Raw genomic sequence first — 18850 nt, 5'->3', positions numbered from 1 at the left:
ATGATCAGCTGAACTAACGGTACTGCACCACAGTGGGAAGAAGGACTCAGCAGCATCAGCATTTACTGCCCAGCATAAATCACTATCAGCTCCATCAGCTGGAGAACTCCTCCAACTCCCAGCTTCTTACACACAAGAAACTCAATTTGATTCTCCCTCTTATGCAAAAAGAAGTCACAAAATAAAATAAAATAATCTAAGAGGCTTCTTCTCTAAATACTCACTACTTTTAAGAAATGTTAGCTGGCTGATTCCTGGATCTTTGACTCCTGCACACACACTTACAGAACAGACAACAGACTCAAAACACAGAGGATGTCCCTCTGGGCCAAACCTTTTGCCCCCATTGGTTTCTCCGGTCAGGTGTCAGCTAAGTAGGTGAACTTTTTAACCCTTTACAGGTAAAAGAGGAATTAACCCTTAACTGTTTGTTTCTGACAGAAGCACTTCTGTTTAACCAATGAGAAATGTTCTCTCTTTCTTTCTCTTCATATAGGTGGGAAAGAAAAGCATAATGAAGAAGGTAAGATAAGAACAGCCGTACCGGGTCAGACCAAAGGTCCATCTAGTCCAGTATCTGTCTACCGACAGTGGCCAATGCCAGGTGCCCCAGAGGGAGTGAAGCTAACAGGCAATGATCAAGTGATCTCTCTCCTGCCACCCATCTCCATCCTCTGACAAACAGAGGCTAGGGACACCATTCCTTACCCATCCTGGCTAATAGCTATTTATGGACTTAACCACGATGAATTTATCCAGTTCCCTTTTAAACGCTGTTATAGTCCCAGCCTTCACAACCTCCTCAGGTAAGGAGTTCCACAAGTTGACTGTGCGCTGCGTGAAGAAGAACTTCCTTTTATTTGTTTTAAACCTGCTACCTATTAATTTCATTTGGTGACCCTTAGTTCTTGTATTATGGGAATAAGTAAATAACTTTTCCTTATCCACTTTCTCCACATCACTCATAATTCTATATACCTCTATCATATCCCCCCTTAGTCTCAAGCTGAAGAGGCCTAGCCTCTTTAATCTTTCCTTGTATGGGACCCTCTCCAAACCCCTAATCATTTTAGTTGCCCTTTTCTGAACCTTTTCTAGTGCTAGAATATCTTCTTTGAGGTGAGGAGACGACATCTGTACACAGTATTCGAGATGTGGGCGTACCATGGATTTATATAAGGGCAATAATATATTCTCAGTCTTATTCTCTATCCCCTTTTTAATGATCCCCTACATCCTGTTTGCTTTTTTGACTGCCTCTGGGTACTGCGTGGACATCTTCAGAGAACTATCCAAGATGACACCAAGATCTTTTTCCTGACTTGTTGTAGCTAAATTAGCCCCCATCATATTGTATGTATAGTTGGGGTTATTTTTTCCAATGTGCATAACTTTACATTTATCCACATTAAATTTCATTGCCATTTTGTTGCCCAATCACTTAGTTTTGTGAGATATTTTTGAAGTTCTTCACAATCTGCTTTGGTCTTAACTATCTTGAGTAGTTTAGTATCATCTGCAAACTTTGCCACCTCACTGTTTACCCCTTTCTCCAGATCATTTATGAATAAATTGAATAGGATTGGTACTAGGACTGACCCTTGGAGAACACCACTAGTTACCCCTCTCCATTCTGAGAATTTACCATTAATTCCTACTCTTTGTCCCCTGTCTTTTAACCAGTTCTCAGTCCATGAAAGGACCTTCCCTTTTATCCCATGACAACTTAATTTACATAACAGCCTTTGGTGAGGGACCTTGTCAAAGGGCTTTCTGGAAATCTAAGTACACTATGTCCACTGAATCCCCCTTGTCCACATGTTTGTTGATCCCTTCAAAGAACTCTAATAGATTAGTAAGACACGATTTTCCTTTACAGAAACCATGTTGACTATTGCTCAACAGTTTATGTTTTTCTATGTGTCTGACAATTTTATTCTTAACTATTGTTTCAACTAATTTGCCCGGTACTGATGTTAGACTTACTGCTCTGTAATTGACAGGATCACCTCTAGAGCCCTTTTTAAATATTGGCGTTACATTAGCTAACTTCCAGTCATTGGGTACCAAAGCCGATTTAAAGGACAGGTTACAAACCTTATTTAATAGTTCCACAACTTCACATTTGAGTTCTTTCAGAACTCTTGGGTGAATGTCATCTGGTCCCGGTGACTTGTTAATGTTGAGTTTATCAATTAATTCCAAAACTTCCTCTAGTGACAATTCAATCTGTGACACTTCCTCAGATTTGTCACCTACAAAAGCCGGCTCAGGTTTGGGAATCTCCCTAACATCCTCAGCCGTGAAGACTGAAGCAAAGAATCCATTTAGTTTCTCCGTAATGACTTTATAGTCTTTAAGTGCTCCTTTTGTATTTCGATCTTCAAGGGACCCCACTGGTTGTTTAGCAGGCTTCCTGCTTCTGATGTACTTAAAAAGCATTTTGTTATTACCTTTGGAGTTTTTGGCTAGCTGTTCTTCAAACTCCTCCTTGGCTTTTCTTATTACACTCTTGCATTTAAGCTGGCAGTGTTTGTGCTCCTTTCTATTTTCCTCACTAGGATTTGACTTCCACTTTTTAAAGGAAGTCTTTTTATCTCTCACTGCTTCTTTTACATGGTTGTTAAGCCATGGTGGCTGTTTTTTAGTTTTTTTACTGTGTTTCTTAATTTGGGGTATACATTGAAGTTGGGCCTCTATTATGTGTCTTTAAAAAGGGCCCATGCAACTTGCAGGGATTTCACTTTAGTCACTGTACCTTTTAACTTTTCTTTAACTAACCCTCTCATTTTTGTATAGTTCTCTCTTTTGAAATTAAATGCCACAGTGTTGGGCTTTTGAGGTGTTCTTTCCCCCACAGGGATGTTGAATGCTGTTGTATTATGGTCACTATTTCCAAGCGGTCCTGATATAGTTACCTCTTTGACCAGCTCCTGCGTTCCACTCAGGATTAAATCTGGAGTTGCCTCTCCCCTTGTGGGTTCCCGTACCAGCTGTTCCATGAAGCAGTCATTTAAAGTATTGAGAAATTTTATCTCTGCATTTCATCCTGAAGTGAAATGTTCCCAGTCAATATGGGGATAATTGAAATCCCCCGCTATTATTGGGTTCTTAATTTTGATAGCATCTCTAATTTCACTTTGCATTTCATCATCACTATTACTGTCCTGGTCAGGTAGTCGATAATAGATCCCTACTGTTATATTTTTCTTAGAGCATGAAATTTCTATCCATAGCAATTCTATGGAATATGTGGATTCTCTTAAGATTTTTACTTCATTTGAATCTACATTTTCTTTCACATATAGTGCCACTCCTCCCCCTGCATGACCTGTTCTGTCCTTCCGATATATTTTGTACCCCGGAATGATGGTGTCCCATTGATTGCTCTCAGTCCACCAGGTTTCTGTGATGCCTATTATATCAATATTCTCCTTTATCACAAGGCATTCTAGTTCACCCATCTTATTATTTAGACTTCTAGCATTTGGTTTCCCAGAATCTGATTTGCCCTTCAGCCGGGTCAAATCTCACTCAGTCATATGGAGAGAAGAGTAAGGAGAAGGCAAATAGATATTTTGTATGCAAGTTAAAGATATGTGCCACTGCAGCAGAAGGAAGTGCTTTATGGGAGTGCTGAGCTTTTAACAGAGTGAATCCCTCTGGAACTGGAGATGCATCAATGTTGCTAATTTTCAAACTATTTTGCTGGATTAGGTTGCTAATTGTAGAAAGTTGCTTTCTTCAAATACACACACGGTATAACCTTTTTGTCAGCATTAATGTTGACACATTGGCGAGAGTCCAGGAGAGAACAACAAAACTAATAGGAAAAGTTTAAAAAATTGAGCAGGTTTAGTCGCGAGAAAAGAAGGCTGATAACAGTGTTGAAATATATTAGAGGTTTTTATAAAAAGGACAATCTATTGTTCTCTCTGTCCACTGAAGGTAGCACAAGAAGCAATGAGCAATTCTGCCACAAGGGAGATTCGGGTTCCGTACTAGGAGAAACTTTCTAACTACAAGGCTAGTTAAGCTCTGGAGTAGGCTATCAAAGGAGGTTGTGGAATTTCCATCATTGGAGGTTTTTAAGAACAGGTTGGACAAGCACTTGTCAGGGATGGTCTAGGTTTTCTTGGCCCTGACTCAGCTCAGGGAGATGGACTAGATGATCTCTTGAGGTTCCTTTCAGCTCTACATTTCAATGATTCAATGATAAAAAAATGGTCTACTATGTGACAGAATCCAACTTTCAGGAACATTAAGGCCTCTAGTGATTTGGGGAAACTCCAATTTATGCACCTGTTTTTTGGCTCCCGTGAAGGAGTATGAGACTCAATGCCAAATATGATGTACAAATGATGTGATTTGAGGCTCAGCTTTGCATTTCCCCAGTTCTTAGTTTCCCACATGCTGAGCCAGTCCAGTGCCCCCTCCCTGAAGGTTACTCTAGCTACAACAGCTGCTCTTGGCTCCACAGGACTGATGCAGAAGTTGGAGACTGGTGGAAAAACAAACATCTGGCCATGCTCTGACTGTCACGAACACACTCTTCTTTGTTCTGCTCTCAGTACATTATCTTCCACAAAGAAACAATAGAACTGAGTACTAGGGGTTGATGTTGCAGTGGGGAATGTTTGCATGGTGCTGCTATATTGCCCTCTTCATGACCTAGTGCAAGGAGAGTCTCTTGGTAACAGAATAGTCTAGAACATCCTTCAAGGGGGGTTCCTTCTGACCTTCAAGTCTATGAGTCTATAGCTCGGCATGCGCGTGACCTGCCTTCTGCAATACAAGTAGGATCTCTTGATACCAGATCAGTTTAGACCATCCTTCAAGATGCTGTTTTTTGCAAAGAGGGAACATCCCAGTGCAGAGGGAACTCAGAACAGGAGAATAGGATGCAAACACAAGCTTTCATGACTCCTCTTGAGCCCCACCATGATCTTCAGTGTGTGTTCTTTAGCTCCAGCTCCAGACCCCTCTTATAACCTTCAGCCCAGTGATTATGATTCTCGGGTGAGAGGTAGGAAACCCAAGTTCCAATCTCTCCTCCACCTCATGCAGAGGATGAAGTTTGGCTCTCTCGCAACCTGGGTGAGTGCTGTAACAACTGGACTAAAGGTGAAATGGGAGGTAGTCCTCCTCACCAGCCACTATGTATGCAGTTAAGCGCACGCTGCTGTCTTAACTTGCAAGATAGGCTTTAGGGTCCTGATTCAAGAAAGAATCATTCTCACAATCCAGGATTCAGATTTGTTTATCTAGGTAGTTTTGTTGCTCGAGTTAGCAAAGTAAAAACATAAGTGATGACAGAGCAGCAGAGATGTCAGCTCCAGTTAGTCATAGAGGTAAAATGCCACACAACTCCCTGGGTACGTGCCTAGGCAGAGAAACCAAGACATCCAATGTGCCGACACAGCCACAATGCTATTTTTAAGGAGAGGTTCATGCAGAGCTCCACTATGTACGAACCTACAGCTCCTGTTAGACCTATGCTAAATGTTACAAAGGAAGTAGAGGAGGGCACGGAATATGCCCATTAGTGGAAATTGAGATGCTACAATATATATTGCATGTTGAAAGATTTGTATGACTTTCAGTTATATTTTTATTTTTTTCTGTTTTTCAGACAAAGTTTGGAAAGAGAAAGGTAAGCTTCCTTTCATTTTTTAGTTTATTGGATTTTTGTGTTTATTCTTAATCAGATTGAGTCCAAAGTATTTCTTGATAGTGTAAAAGCAGCAAAGAATCCTGTGGCACCTTATAGACTAACAGACGTTTTGGAGCATGAGCTTTCCTGGGTGAATACCCACTTTGTCGGATGCATGTAGTGGAAATTTCCAGGGGCAGGTATATATATTCTTTGCTGCTTTTACAGATCCAGACTAACATGGCTACCCCTCTGATTCTTGATAGTGTGTATCACTATAGATCCCTGAACTGACTGAGGGTTAAAGGCATCGTTTATAATGTATCTGTGGTGATTTGTGAGTGGGGAAGGGCGTTTGGAAAGAGGATTTGGTGAGCTGAAGGCTGGTTCTCCACTTTTGGAAGAGCACAGACCTTAGTTTCATGGAGTTATGGAGTACAATATTGACAGTTGTTACCGATTCTGGATGATGGATCAGGTGTGTAAGAAAGGCCGTGAATGAGAAAACTGGAAGCTGGTGATTGGATATGTCTGCAGTGACAGCTTCTTCAGTGAAGTATGGTAATATCTGTTCACCCAATTTGTCATTGAAATGACGCTCTTCTTTTGCAGAACAACTCCAGAAGGAGAATGGTAAGTTCTCTTTGATTACTCATCTGCTGCTCTCCTTCAGAAGAATAGTCTTAAATGAAAACATATATTTCTTCATTGCATTTTCTTTCCTCAATCCAAAGAGAGTTCATCACCCTTCAGTTGTATTATTATCCCCAAAGCAAAACAGTTGATGGCTTGCTCTCACAGGAAGTTGGTTCATTCATCTTGTCATAAACAGATAAGAAAAGTTAATAGCACAGAAGTACTTTATATCTCTTTGACCATAAAGGGGTAACAAGTTCAGTAAGCCTGGCTGTCACCTGACCAGAGGACCAATCAGAGGACAGGATACTTTCAAATCTTGAAGGAGGGAAGTTTTTGTGCTGTGCTGTTAGTGTTTGGTTGTTGTTCACTGTGGGGGCTCGGAGGGGTCAGACGTGCAACCAAGTTTCTCTCCAATCTCTCCAATACAGGCTCTTATAAGTTCAGACTAGTGAGTACTAGGTAGATAAAGCGAGTTAGGCTTATGGTTGTTTTCTTTATTTGCAAATGTGTATTTGTTTGGAAGAAGTTCAAATGTGTATTTGGTTGGAAGAAGTTCAAATGTGTATTTGGCTAAAAGGAGTTCATATTGGTATTTTGCTGAAAAGATTTTAATTTGTACTTTGTATACTTAGGCTGGGAGGGTGTTCCCAGTGTCTATAGCTGAAAGACCCTGTACCTATTCCATTTTTTAAAAATTTACAAAGATAATTTTTACTGTTTTTTCTTTCTTTAATTAAAAGCTTTTCTTGTTTAAGAACCTGATTGTTTTTTTATTCTGGTGAGACCCCAGGGGACTGGGTCTGGATTCACCAGGGAATTGGTGGGGAGAAAGGAGGTAAGAGGGAGAGAGAGGCTGATTTCTCTCTGTGCCAGGATTACTTTCTCTCAGGAAGAGTCTGGGAGGGGGAAAGAGAAGGAGGGAGGAAGGTGAATTGTCCTCTCTGTTTTGTGATTCAAGGAGTTTGAATCACAGTGATCTTCCAGGGTAACCCAGGGAGGGGAAGCCTGGGAGAGGCAACGGAGAGGGAAAGGGTTTACTTTCCTTGTGTTAAGATCCAGAGGGACTGGGTCTTGGGGGTCCCCGGGCAAAGTTTTGGGGGGGACCAGAGTGTACCAGGCACTGGAATTCCTGGTTGGTGGCAGTGCTACAGGTACTAAGCTGGTAATTGAGCTTAGAGGAATTCATGCTGGTACCCCATCTTTTGGACGCTAAGGTTCAGAGTGGGGAATTGTACCATGACACACCTAGACTATTTTTATTTATAGTGTCTCAAAAATTGAAAGTTTGATTTTGTATCACCATAGACTATAGACCTTAGATAATGCCATGCCTCCTATTCTGGTAATTATGTCTTCGAATGTATGGAGGAGACTCACATAACATTTATAATGCTATAACTTTGAATTGGTTCTCCTTCAGTACAATTCTATTCATCTGTATATACTGTTAAAACATATATAAAGAGCTGTGCAAGTTCCCTGTTAGAAGCATAGGATCAAAAATATTTTTCCTAATAATCTTTAAATTAGTCTCATGTGTTGTGTTTGGACTTCAGAAAGAAGTAGTGGGGAGCATCTCTAAAGCCATGACAATGCTCAGAATTTCTTTTATTTCAGTGACAGGTTTTATTTGTGATTTTTACAGTAGGGGGATGAGTCTGATTTGGACTCTTGCAGTGGAGTTACTGAGAGATGTCAGATTAGAAGCTTTTCAGGAGAGGCATAATATCTGCTAGAACAACGAGGAGTCCAGTGACATCTTAAAGACTAACAGATTTATTTGGGCATAAGCTTTCGTGGGTAAAAAACCCACTTCTTCAGGTGCATGGAGTGAAGCATCTGGAGAAGTGGGTTTTTTTACCCACGAAAGCTCATGCCCAAATAAATCTGTTAGTCTTTAAGGTGCCACCGGACTCCTCATTTTTTTTGCTGATACAGACTAACACCCTTCTAATATCTGCTAGTTAACCCAACTGAAATTCACAAGGTGTGTCAATTAAGAAATTCTTTTTTTTTCTTTGCAGATGGACTCAAAGTAGAACTGAGTAAGTGTGCATTGATTCTTTGAATATAAAAGTCAGAAAGCGATGGAGAGAAAAAAAGAAAGCTGCTGGCACGGAGATATTTATAACCCAGGTGATCTCCCCCTTCACCCCCCTGCCGCCCTTTTTCCTCCCGAGTCAGTGTCTCCCGACCCCGACTTGCTCCTCCTCCACTTCCCAGGCCTCAGAGCAGAGTCCCTGTCTTTCATCTGCAGCAACTGCTGCCGCAGGGTCCTAGTGCCCCCCACCCCAATCAACTGCTAGGGCAGACAGACTCTGAGCCTGCCCTTCCCCCCTCGGACCCTTTTATTTTCCAATGGGACCCTCCAGCAGCACAGCCCCTCCCCCCACCCACAGTCACTACTCCTGCCCCATGTTGGACAAGGAGGCAGCCCCATCCCTCACCCCCAGTTAAAGCTACAGTCAGGGGCAACAGCAGGGCAGGAGGCGCACGCAGCACCCCCTGACACCCACCACAGGGGAGGCGAGGGAGATTCCTAGACTTGAGAGGGGCCCTAGGAGCACATGCAGTGACAGAATTGGGGGTGAGTGTGCTGCTGGGGAAGCAGGAAAGCTGGGCTCCTCCCCCAAAGCTTTCTGCTGCAGGCAGGGAAAGGGCTGGGGGGAGTCCTCCTCTATGGCTCTTGTCCTGGAGCAGCCTGCATGCACCCTGTCAGAGAAAAACTTAGTTCTCACATTTTGATTGGGTGCAGCAAAGTCAGATACTTTATTTTCTCTTTACAATTGTATAGAGGGAGGGAGTGCCCTAGGACACAGGGTTGCCCCAGTCCTAGGCATGTCTCTCTCCAAGAAAACAATTACAGCAGCATTTATACTTTTTGTTACATACAATAATAAGCAACAGCTGCATTTTGTTTATACATAGGCCATCTTGATATCTTATTTTTCTCATTTCTATTTAGATACCAGTCTATATTCCTTATTATCGACACAAGGTCGCAACAACTTCTCCCACAGTTCTTTCCACTCGCCTCACACAATCCTTGCTTCTACAAATCTCGCATTATTAGGGTTACAGTTAGCCTGACTCTTGCTGACAGAGACTGTCATGCATTGAAATCCCTGTCAGTTCTTGCTCTACCTCCACAACCCCAAACACATCCCAGCCCTTCCCCACCCCAGACCCCACACCCCCAGTCAGAGCTTTTTACCCCCCACACACCCTCAACCCTCTACCCTAGCCCTGAGCCCCTCCAGCATCCCAAGCATCTCATCTCCAACCCCGGCCAGAGCCCTCATCCCCCCGCACCCTAACCCTCTGCCCAAGCCCTGACCCTCTCCAACACCACAAACTCCTCATCTCCAACCCCGGCCAGAGCCCTCATCCCCCCACACCCTAACCCTCTGCCCAAGCCCTGACCCTCTCCAACACCACAAACCCCTCATCTCAAACCCCGGCCAGAGCCCTCATCCCCACCGCACCCTCAACTCTCTGCCTGAACCCTGAGCCCCTCCAGCACCCCAAACACCTTATCCCCAGTCCCAGCCAGAGCCCTCATCCCCCCACACCCTTACCCTCTGCCTGAGCCCTGAGCTCCTCCAGCACCCCAAACACCTTATTCCCAGTCCCAACCAGAGCCCTCACCCCCTACATTCCTACTCTCACCCTGAGCCTCTCCCACACCCCAAACCTCCCATTCCCAGCCCCAGAGAGAGCCCTCACCCCTACGCTCATCCTGAGCCCCCCCACACTCCAAACCTCTCATCTGCAGCCACAAGCCACAGCCCTCAGCCCTGCACCCAATCCCTCTGCACCCTTCCCATCCCCAAAATCCCTCCCAGAACCTGCACCTTCTCCCTCCACACCCCCTGTGATCCCCAAACTCTCTCTCAGAGCTTGCACCCCAATTCTCTGCCCTAGCCTAGGGTCTGCACCCCAGACCTCCTCCTTTACCCAAACTCACTCCCAGAGCCTTGGGTGGGTGGGAGCGGAGTTTGGGCGGAGGCTGGTTCTGGGCACCACCAACATTTCTACAAACCTGCCACCTCTGATTCTGCCCTGCGAATCTGAACTCCCAGCATTCTCAGGAACATGCTGATCCCTAGTGGCCACTGCTGATATCCAGCACCTCCCTCCTCTCTTAACCTATGAGTCCCTCTGTGGTTTGGATCTGGACTAGAACCAAAGACCATCTTGGAAGCAACATTACCAACCCAACCAGTTAAAAATCATGAGTTAGAACCCCCCCCCAAATCAAAAGCTCTGCCGCTTCCGCTTCATTCATTCTTCAGCGGCAATTCGGTGGCAGGCCCTTCCCTCCGAGAGGGACTGAGGGACCTGCCGCCGAATTGCTGCTGAAGCACCAGCCCTGGGGGAGGGCGCAATTTTATATTCTTGCCTCGGGTGCAAAAATACCTTGTTAGGGCACTGTATCTCAAATCCCACAGAGATGGCAGGTCTAAATCAATTAGACTTTGAAGGGTGTTGCACAACTGAAATATCAGTAAGTACAGGTACATCATTATCAGACAAAAATCTGATTACTTTGGTTATCTTTGTGAAATGATATTTTTTATGTCTCATCCACTCTTCCTTTCACCACCCTTAAACTCACTCCTCTCTTGGTTATTTGGAGAGAGCAGGGCTTTCTCTTGTATTCCTCTTCTATCTCCCTTCTTGCTGCAACCCATTTTCATCTCTCTCATAGCAAGGAAGCCAGCAGCTCCAGGGAGAGACAATGCACCTCTCCACACTGCAAGTCTCACCACACCTATTTCCTCACCACACCTATTCCCCTGTGGAATGCATCATTCATCACTTAAATCCCAGTTAGCCCTTCAAAATAGGGCATAGTTTGTACATTGTGCTGCACAGGTCTAATCCTTCTCTCTCTCCAGGGATGAATTTCACCCTAAATCAGTCATAATATGTCTTTGAATATAGGCAGAGTGAGGTTCTGATAATGCGTCATCAATTATATGATTTGCAATTTGCCATTGACTTTAATAATGAAAGTAACAACACACCCTTGGAGATAGTGAATGTGTGTGGGTCTGCTGCTGACAACATATAAGAGGAGCAAAGAGTTCTGTGGCATCTTATAGACTAACAGACCTATTGGAGCATGAGCTTTCGTGGGTGAATACCCACTTCGTCAGATGCGTGTAGTGGAAATTTCCAGAGGCAGATATATATATACGCAAGAAAAAATCAGGCTGGAGATAAGAAGGTTAGTTCAATCAGGGAGGATGAGACCCTCTTCTAACAGTTGAGGTGTGAACATCAAGGGAGGAGAAACTGTTTTTGTCGTTGGCTAGCCAGTCACAGTCTTTGTTTAATCTTGAGCTGATGGTGTCAAATTTGCAGATGAACTGAAGCTGAGCAGTTTCTCTTTGAAGTCTGGTCCTGAAGTTTTGTTGCTGCAGGATGGCTACCTTTAAATCTGCTATTGTGTGTCCAGGGAGACTGAAGTGTTCTCCTACAGGTTTTTGCATATTGCCATTCCTAATTCATGATTAGGACACCAGTTACACCATCACAGGACTAAACCAGAGCAGCCACACCATCAATGGTTCATTCACCTGCACGTCCACCAATGTAATATTTGCCATCATATGCCAGCAATGCCCTTCTGCTACGTACGAAAAAGTATAAATGGACACAAATCAGATATTAGGAATGGCAATATACAAAAACCTGTAGGAGAACACTGGGATGTTCCCTCCTCAGTGACTGTTCTTTAGCTCCAGCTCCAGACTCCTCTTATAACCTTCAGCCCAGTGATTATGATTCTCGGGTGAGAGGTGGGAAACCCAAGTTCCAATCTCTCCTCCACCTCATCCAGATGGTGAAGTCTGGCTCTCTCACAACCTGAGTGAGTGCTGTAACAACTGGACTAAAGGTGAAATGGGAGGTAGTCCTCCTCACCAGCCACTTTGTATACAATTAAGTGCATGCTGCTGTCCTAATTGCGAGATAGGCCTTAGGGTCCTGATTCAAGAAAGAATCATTCTCACAGTCCAGGATTCAGATTTGTTTATCTAGGTAGTTTTGTTGCTTGAGTTAGCAAAGTAAAAACATAAGTGATGACAGAGCAGCAGAGATGTCAGCTCCAGTTAGTCATAGAGGTAAAATGCCACACAATTCCCTGGGTACGTGCTTAGGCAGAGAAACCAAGACATCCAATGTGCTGACACAGCCACAATGCTATTTTTAAGGAGAGGTTCATGCAGAGCTCCACTATGTATGATCCTACAGCTCCTGTTAGACCTATGCTAAATGTTACAAAGGAAGTAGAGGAGGGCACGGAATATACCCATTAGTGGAAATTGAGATGCTACAATATATATTGCATGTTGAAAGATTTGTACAACTTTCAGACAATGTTTGGAAAGAGAAAGGTAAGTTTCCTTTCATTTTTGAATTTATTGGATTTTTGTGTTTATTCTTAATCAGATTGAGCGCAAAGTGTTTCTTGATAGTGTGTATCATTATAGATCCCTGAACTGACTGAAGGTTCAAGGCATTGTTTATAATGTATCTGTGGTGATGTGTGAGTGGGGAAGGGCATTTGGAAAGAGGATTTGGTGAGCTGAAGGCTGGTTCTCCACTTTTGGAAGAGTACAGGCCTTAGTTTCATGGAGTTATGGAGTACAATATTGACATTTGTTACCGATTCTGGATGATGAATCAGGTGTGTAAGAAAGGCCGTGAATGAGAAAACTGGAAGCTGATGATTGGGTATGTCTGCAGTGACAGCTTCTTCAGTGAAGTATGGTAATATCTGTTCATCCAATTTGTCATTGAAATGACACTCTTCTTTTGCAGAACAACTCCAGAAGGAGAATGGTAAGTTCTCTTTGATTACTCATCTGCTGCTATCCTCCAGAAGAATAGTCTTAAATGAAAACATATATTTCTTCATTGCATTTTCTTTCCTCAATCCAAAGAGAGTTCATCACCCTTCAAATATATTATTATCCCAAAGCAAAACAGTTGATGGCTTGCTCTCACAGGAAATTGGTTCATTCACCTAGACTATTTTTATTTATAGTGTCTCAAAAATTGAAAGTCTGATTTTGTATCACCATAGACTATGGACCTTAGAAATTTACCATGCCTCCCATTCTGGTAATTATGTCTTTGAATGTATGGAGGAGACTCACATACGTTTATAATGCATTTATTTTTTCATGTTTTCAATGTGTTCATGATATGGTATTTGCTGTTAATCGGGAAAATCATTTTGAGTAGATAAATATTATGTGTTTTAAATGCTGTATACTGCTGGGGAATAGTAACTCCTTCAATCAGAAAAAACAACCATTTAGTTAGATTCTCTGCCACACTGCAACTTCGTCATGCTGCTCTCAGTACATTATCTTCCACAAAGAAACAATTGAACCAAGTACTAATGGTTTGCAGTTGCACTGGGAAATTTTTGTATGGTGCTGCTACATTACTCTCTTTGTGAGCCAGTGCAAGGCGTGTATTCATGACAAGGGGGGCATAGCTCGGCATCCACATAGCCTGCATTCTGAAATATCCATAGGATCTCTTGATACCAGAACAGTTTAGACCATCCTTCAAGATGCTGTTTTTTGCAAAGAGGGAACATCCCAGTACAGAGGCAATGCAAAACTTCCGTTGGATCATGTTATGCCTTTCTCTGCTAATGGGCTCTTCAATCTAGCAGAGGAAGGTATAAATGGATCTAGGGCTACAAGCGGAAGATAGGCAAAATCAGACTGGAAATAAGAAGTACATTTTAATGTTGAAAGTAATTAACCATTGGAAAAATTTACCAAGGGTCTCTAAGAATTATTTTAGAGAAGTTCTGTGGCCCTTCTTATCCCAGGGTTCAGACTATATAATCACGGTGGTCTCTTCTGGCATTGGTATCCAAGTATCATTGGCTTTGATTCTTGCTTTGTACTATTTCTGTACTTATTGTATTTTTTAAATGACCAGACTTTGTCTTGGTTCTGGATATTACATTATTTCTGTATGCTATGGGGACAAAACTGGAAATACAGCTTTAAGCACGTGGTTTTCTCCAGAAAGAAAACGGTTAAGTCCCACTGACTTCTCTTGATTTGAGGCTGTCTGGATGAATAATATTTGTGGGAGATGTGGAACTATCAAGACAGAAGAGATTGATGATTGTCAGTGTGTCAATGAAAAGGGTCTAGCAGGTGGAAGTGATGGGTTGTGAGAGCAATTTCCATGGGAAGGTAAGGAGTCTATAGAATTTCCCATGCTAAGAGAAGCATTTAGTTGGGATTGGTCCTGCTTAGAGCAAGGGATTGGACTAGATGACCTCCTGAGGTCCCTTCCAACTCTGATATTCTATGATTCTAAGGTTTGGGGTTTCCTCTTCATGGGGTGAGGTTTATTCAGAGGTCTGTCACGACTGGGAGATAAGTCTGGTTGGGTATTGGGCATAGGGACAACCGTTGGGAGTGTGTTTGACAGTGGGATATATGGGGTGTTTCATACTGAAGGCTTTGGGAGTTGTTAAAAAGTAATGTTTGTATTTGTTAACCCATTACATGCACACACGCTCACAAATGACTGCAAGAAGAGAAGACTATCAAAACTGAAAAAAAAAGTAACTTTGAATTGGTTCTCCTTCAGTACAATTCTATTAATTTGTATATACTGTTAAAACATATATAAAGAGCTGTGCAGGTTCCCTGTTAGAAGTATAGGCTCAAAATTTTTTTTCCTAATAATCTTTTAATTAGTCTCATGTGTTATGTTTGGACTCCAGAAAGAGGTAGTGGGGAGCATCTCTAAAGCTGTGACAATGCTCAGGATTTCTCTTATTTCAGTGACAGGTTTTATTTGTGATTTTTACAGTAGGGGGATGAGCCTGGTTTGGACTCTTGCAGTGAAGTTACTGGGGGATGTCAGATTAGAAGCTTTTCAGGAGAGGCATAATATCTGCTAGAACAACGAGGAGTCCAGTGACATCTTAAAGACTAACAGATTTATTTGGGCATGAGCTTTCGTGGATAAAAAAACCCACTTCTTCAGATGTTTCACTCCATGCATCTGAAGAAGTGGGTTTTTTAACCCACGAAAGCTTATGCCCAAATAAATCTGATAGTCTTTAAGGTGCCACCAGAGTCTTTGTTTTGTTTGTGTGGATACAGACTAACACCCCTATAATATCTGCTAGCTAACCCAACTGAAATTCACAAGATGTGTCAATTAAGAAAATCTTTTTTTCTTTGCAGATGGACTCAAAGTAGAACTGAGTAAGTGTGCACTGATTCTTTGAATATAAAAGCCAATTCAGTTCCATGGTGGAAAAGAGATGCAAATAGAAATGAAGTTCTCACAGCTAGAAATACCAGAACTGAATGATCTTTGTTGTTGTTAGGGCATACATGAGTATCTTGTGCTGCGTAATCCTAGTGCTTGCTTGCTGTCCAGAGATGAATTTCACCGCAAATCAGTCCTTACATGTCTCTGAAAGGAGATAGTCCCAACATTTTGTCTAGGGCCAGCTCCAAGTTTTTGCTACCCCAAGCAAAAAAATTTTCCCGTGCCCCCCTGGCCCCCCAACTCCACCCCTTCCCCGCCCCATTCCAATCCCTTTCCCAAATCTCCGGCCCTGGGTCCTCCCCCTGTGCACCGCATTTATTGTCCTACCCCTCCCTCCCAGGCTTACCCGGGAGGAAGAAGTGGAGCGGCGCCCCGCTCAGGGGAGGAGGCTGAGGTGAGCTGGGGGGGCAGCGCTTCCTCTGACCCTCCACCCGGGTTACTTCCTGCTGCCATCCCTCTGCCTTGCACCACCATAGCTCGCCTCTGCTCCCCTGAGTGTGCTGCTGCCACTCTGCTTCTCCCCCCTCCCTCCCAGGCTTGCCACAAAATAGCTGATTCATGCTCACCTCGGCCTCCTCTCCCAAGCGGGGCTCCTATCTCCCTTCCTGCTGCAGCCTATTTTCATCTCTCTTATAGCAGGGAAGCCAGCAGCTCCAGGGAGAGACAATGCAATTCTCCGCACTGCAAGCCTCACCACACCTATTTCCTAGTGATCTGCTGTCTCTGTCTGAAGCTGAGGAATGAGTGAATCATGGAACAGACCTGGTGACTCCACAAGAGCCACATGAAAACAGTACAATAACCACTGTGTGTGTGTACCATTAGCTTTCTTTACTTTCGCTTTTCTGCACAAGTAAATCATTTTGTATTGTGTCTGACATCCTCAGTTATCCTCAACCTGTGGCATTTCTGCTACCCAATGGTGGAAAATCAGCAGTATGTGCCTCTTTAAATTCAATGTCTGTTGTTTCTCACTTTGATTTCAGAGTGGAGAAGTGCTCGCACCTATGCAGGTAACAAAATACACATCTCTCCTGGTAATCAAAAAACATGTTCATACTTTAAAAAAATAGAAACAGAACATATCGCTATCACAGAGATGAAATCTGAGGCCCTACTTCATTTCATGTCAGACCTTTCTCATTCAGTTCCTTCAACCAGTGTAACTTATATCAGAATCTGGCAAAATCTATTTGAGTATCAATAAGATAAACATTCCAGGATCCCTTCCATTTTTGAGTCATGCTCAATCAGAGATCACACCTCTGAAATATTTCAGTGTAAACAAATTGTCAGAATAGAGTCAGTTATCAGTAGGCATTCTGCCTAAGTAAGGACAGCAGGAGTTGGCCCACAAGCCATATCTCCCATGTTTCTGTTTATACTGCAATTAGATAAGAATTTCTTAAATTCTCTCTTTGCAGATGACATCACTCTTAATCCAGACACAGCCCACCCCAATCTCTCCATTTCTGAGGATAAGAAGAAATTTATTCATGAAGCCCAACCTCAAAAAGTTCCATCAACTCCAGACAGGTTTGATTCGACTGTGTGTATGTTGGGCTCTGAAGGATTCTCCTCTGGAAAGCACTATTGGGAGGTCGATGTCAGAAGCAGCAATGACTGGGACCTGGGAGTGGCCAGAAAATCCATACAGAGAAAAGGAAAACTTTCCCTGTCCCCTAAAGAGGGATTCTGGGCTCTGGGTTGCAGTGGGAGAGATTACTGGGCAAGAACTGATCCATGGACCCGGGTCATGGTGCAAAAAAAGCCCAAGAAAATTGGAGTTTACCTTAGTTACCAAGACAGTCAGGTGACCTTTTTCAGTGTAACTAACATGTCTGCGTTGTTCACATTTAATGATTGTTCATTCTCAGGAGAGGTTTATCCATTCTTTAAAAATTCCCACAAAGAAACAACAATGAGAATTTGTTCTATAAGAGAAGATGAATGAGTTTAAAGTGGCACTGCTACTCACTTATCCCACTGTATTTTTGAAGTCAAATTTCCCATCAGTGAATTTGAATTACATTTTGCCTCTATATTAATTCTGTGGTGCCATCTCTAGAACAGCACGGATATTCATTTTATGGCTGTGAACCTATGACACCAAGTTTCTCTCCAATAAAATTCGAACTGTAGTTTTTACTCTGTACTTTGTGAGCTGCCATCTTAATTACTTACTTTCAACAGCAAATGCTTTTTTTGCGTTACTTCTGACAACTACTGTTGTTTGACTAAGCTGTTCAGGAAAGGATATTTGTGTTGTAGATTTTCAACAGAAATCAGTTCCCACAATTAGGTTTTCAAGTTTTTCAAGAGCTTAGCTGCCATTTATCCAGCATGAAAATCCTCAAAAAATCTGACAAAAACTGTCACAGTGGGAGCTGCTGGGTGGATGTTAATGGGAGAAAAATCCATCCTGTCTCACACATTTATTTTTCTCTTAGAGACACCCTCCCACCAAACTTATAACTAATGTAGGGCTTGTGACTGGCCTGTGTAGCTCCACAGCAGGGTAAGGGAATATAAAATACTCCCCATCCCTCTACAGAGCCATGCAGGACTTACTGTCATAGCTACAAGGCAGTTGCACCTCTGACCCCTTTCCAGTCCCTCTGAGAGCTCCCACCCTGACACCTCTTGCTCTGACCTATCTCAGGATGGAATCTCATGAGTCTTTAACACTTAGATGGGGATCTGACTATAGTAACTTTGCTATACCATCCAATTACCACCCTTCAGTCCATTCTTAGACTGGGCACCTGCTTGATCCTCCATTCAGGAAACTGTGACCAATGAAACTGACCAAAAGCCTTTTAAAAGCGAAGTGTTTTTATTTAGCAGTTGTGAAGTTTGTAGAAACAGAGCAATATCCCTTTAAATAGTCTATAAGCCTTCTGTTTATGGTCACCATAGTCTATGAACTAGAAGCTGCCAGAAACTGGTCAGAGCAGCAATATGTACACACCTGGGCTTGTGTAGATTTAGTAAACTTGTGTATTTGGAATCAGTTGTGCCTGTGTGGTTTCTTTATATTGTTTTGTCTTTGTAAGGAGCAGATGACACAACGATTGGTAACAAGGAGGGAAGCCCAATCCCAGTGTACTGCAGAACAGAGAATAACTGCAGAGTCCTAGACTAAAAGGAAACTGCAGTCACTCAGACTGTGATAAACAGATCATTCGGGGTTGGTGGGGGGTGGTGGTGGTGGTGGAAAGG

At 42.9% G+C, this 18850-nt stretch overlaps 1 protein-coding gene across 1 annotated transcript; it reads left to right on the top strand.

Moving 5' to 3' along the window:
• The first annotated feature begins 316 nt into the window (after positions 1-316).
• On the top strand, positions 317-18597 carry LOC115641428 (E3 ubiquitin-protein ligase TRIM21-like). Its single transcript, XM_030544586.1, has 9 exons — positions 317-374; positions 497-523; positions 5633-5653; positions 6266-6286; positions 8317-8337; positions 13124-13144; positions 15538-15558; positions 16615-16641; positions 17053-18597. The coding sequence occupies exon 9, from the start codon at positions 17184-17186 to the stop codon at positions 17580-17582; it is 399 nt and encodes a 132-aa protein (XP_030400446.1). The 5' UTR covers positions 317-374; positions 497-523; positions 5633-5653; positions 6266-6286; positions 8317-8337; positions 13124-13144; positions 15538-15558; positions 16615-16641; positions 17053-17183; the 3' UTR covers positions 17583-18597.
• The last annotated feature ends 253 nt before the right edge of the window (positions 18598-18850 follow it).

Source organism: Gopherus evgoodei, unplaced genomic scaffold, assembly GCF_007399415.2.
Source record: "Gopherus evgoodei ecotype Sinaloan lineage unplaced genomic scaffold, rGopEvg1_v1.p scaffold_34_arrow_ctg1, whole genome shotgun sequence".
Taxonomy (NCBI): domain Eukaryota; kingdom Metazoa; phylum Chordata; order Testudines; family Testudinidae; genus Gopherus; species Gopherus evgoodei.
Note: the sequence above shows the minus strand (reverse complement) of the source record. Positions and strands in the feature narration are given on the sequence as shown.